At 46.4% G+C, this 2998-nt stretch overlaps 1 protein-coding gene across 1 annotated transcript; it reads right to left on the minus strand.

Annotated features, from left to right (window-relative positions):
• Positions 1-312: 312 nt before the first annotated feature.
• Positions 313-2230, minus strand: LOC311322599 (hereditary hemochromatosis protein homolog; the record flags this gene model as incomplete). The annotated part of the gene is made up of 4 exons (XM_084454685.1): positions 313-854; positions 1304-1337; positions 2043-2081; positions 2213-2230. 4 exons carry the CDS (start codon positions 2228-2230, stop codon positions 313-315), a joined length of 633 nt encoding a protein of 210 aa, XP_084310811.1.
• Positions 2231-2998: the final 768 nt, after the last annotated feature.

The raw sequence follows: 2998 nt of genomic DNA on the forward strand, positions 1-2998 counted from the left end.
ATTATCAAATTTTTCACCGGGACTGACGTATCTGCAAAGTTTCATCCGTTTTCATTGATGTTCAGGCCGCCTAAAAGGCATTTGTTTGGAGTAAAGAAGGAGAAGAAGGAGAAGGAGAAGGAGAAGAATAATAATCCTTCGAGTTTCAATAGGGCCTCGCACCGCCAGTGCTCGGGCCCTAATAACAACAACAGAGATTGAATGATGTATTTTGAGTATATTTTCGAATTGTCAATTTAAGGCAACATTGCATTATCATAAATGCGGTAGGCTAATTGGCATCAGCTACAACAAATGGGCTACAACAGCTAATCAGGTGTTAGAATGAGAGGATGGATTGAGTTTCTCAGTCACTTGAGCATCAATGTTAGCAGGCTGCTGCAGAGTTGTCCTGGAGTCAGTGACCTTCCTCCTCTTCCTCACACACATGAACATGCAGAGAAGAATCACCACCATCATCATCATCATCGCCACAGAGCCCAAAAGGATGGGAACTCTGTGTTCACGTGAGAACTCCGGTTGCCAACTGATGTCCAGCTTGTTGTCCAGACTGAGGTGAGAGGCGGTGCAGGTGTAGCTGTGTCTCTCTCTCAGCTCCTGTGTGCTGATCTCCAGGCTCTTCCTGACCTGGTACAGCCCGTTCCCGTTGGGCAGCACCGCCCCTCCTGTGAGCTCCTGCTCTGCCACAGGCCGTCCGTCCCTCAGCAGGGTGAGGTTGATGTGTCGGGGGTAGAAGTCGGTGGCCAGGCAGCTGACCCGAGCCCCTCCAGGAACCGTCTTCTCCAGAAACCGGACTCTGGGACGCACTCTACGCAGCACTACGTTCTTCTGTTTCTCCAGGACATTCTTCAGTTCTTTAATGCACAGAGGAAGGTAATAATATGTGTATAATGAGAGCCATTTCTCATTCCATGGCATCTTCCATGGGTTTTCAGACAAATATGTGTATGCTGTCATGTTGTAATAAAAGCCATCAGCATTAATTGCATTGCAGGAGTCCTGAGACATAATCAGTGCTGCTTCACCGTTGGGCGACATTTCACATCCAGTTATTCTCTGATGGACTTGAATATCTTCGGTCAGATTAAAGCGATGTTTTATGACAGTCAGACTTTTTCTCATGTAAAAATGCATGTGTCTTAATACATCAACTGTCTCTGGGGATGTATCACTATCCTTTTTTTCAATGCCATGTCCAGAGTGAACTACCCTGTCAATCTCTGAGTCAAAGTAACCAACTTGAACATCATCCAGCATCACCACGGCTGTAAACGCAGGAAACGGTGTCTCTCCTGTCATGTACGTTGCCAACACATAAAGAGAGTGTCGTCCTGAACCTGAAAAGAGAAGAGAATCACGTTAGTGAGTATAGAAATCCCCCTGACTGCTGGAAATACCCAGTGCAGCTGCTAACCCTGTGTTCCTCTCTCCTCCCTAGTGTCTCCCCATCTTGTACTACTGTATATCCAGGTCCCAGAAAGTCCTCCCCCTCCCCTTTCTCGGTCCCAGTCCCCTTGGCACTGTATGTGAAGCCAACAATTTCAAGCTTGGGTTTTAAGATGGACAGTGATTTTAAATTGGATCGCCAAATTGGTGCAGTATAGTTAAGTCCAGCTTTTTTCATCTGAGGCAGTTGGCAAAGGTGAAGCCCATTCTTGTATGTCAGCACTTTGAAACAGTAATCCATGCCTTCATTGGGGGGCGGCTGTAGCTCAGTTGGTAGTGGGTCATTCAGTGATTGAAGGGTCAGTGGTTCGAATCCCAGCTCCAACTGTCTACATGTCGAAGTGTCCTTGAGCAAGACACCTAACCCCAAATTGCTCCCAATGAGCAGGTTAGCACCTTGCATGGCAGCTACCGCCATTGGTGTGTGAATGTATGGGTGAATGGGTGAATGAGAGGCCATTGTAAAGCGCTTTGAGTGCCGCTAAGGTGGAAAAGCGCTATATAAGTGCAGTCCATTTACCATTTACCATTCATTCCGTCTGGGCTGGATTACTGTAACGCTCTTTATCTTAGAGTCAGCCAGTCCTCCCTCGCACGTCTCCAGCTGGTTCAGAATGCTGCTTCTCGTCTTTTACCTGGAGCACGTAAGAGGGAGCACATAACGCCCATTCTGGCCTCTCTCCACTGGCTGCCTGTGCACTTTAGAGTTCATTTGAAGATTATTTTATTTGTTTATAAATCTTTAAATGGTCTCGCCCCGCCGTACCTTTCTGAGCTGCTTCATCCCTCTGCTCCTGATCAGGGCCTCAGGTCAGCTGATCAGCTGCTCCTGGAGGTACCGAGGTCAAAGCTCAGAGGTCAGCTGATCAGCTGCTCCTGGAGGTACCGAGGTCGAAGCTCAGAGGTCAGCTGATCAGCTGCTCCTGGTGGTACCGAGGTCGAAGCTCAGAGGTCAGCTGATCAGCTGCTCCTGGAGGTACCGAGGTCGAAGCTCAGAGGTCAGCTGATCAGCTGCTCCTGGAGGTACCGAGGTCGAAGCGGAAGGTCAGAGGGGATAGAGCCTTTTCGGTTGCTGCTCCCAAATTATGGAACGACCTACCTTTGGACATTAGACAGGCCTCCTCACTGTCCGTCTTTATAACTAGTCTTAAAACCCATTTTTATTCCTTGGCTTTCAACCCAGCATGAGACTTAGTCGCTTTTTCATAAGTTTAAGTAGGCCTAAAAACAGCATACTGATTTAAACATATTACATGCATATTATTTTGGTGTCAACACATATTAGCCTATTATTATTATTATTATTATTATAGGCCTAATAATAAGTTTAAGTAGGCCTAACAACACACTGATATAACACATTTTGATCTGATTTGATTTATTGACAAAAAACAACAAAATTGTCAGATTATCAACATTATGTGCATTGTCAGGGATAGTACGAAAAGTCCAAGACTTGTTTCCATCATTGTCCCTGTTGTTTCAAAGTTCAAGTGCGCGTTGGCGTTTAAAGTGCATTGAGCATTCTTAGTGCATCTGGTGTCACCACAGA

This window comes from Borostomias antarcticus, assembly GCF_949987555.1.
Source record: "Borostomias antarcticus genome assembly, chromosome: 20".
In the NCBI taxonomy this organism is placed as follows: domain Eukaryota; kingdom Metazoa; phylum Chordata; class Actinopteri; order Stomiiformes; family Stomiidae; genus Borostomias; species Borostomias antarcticus.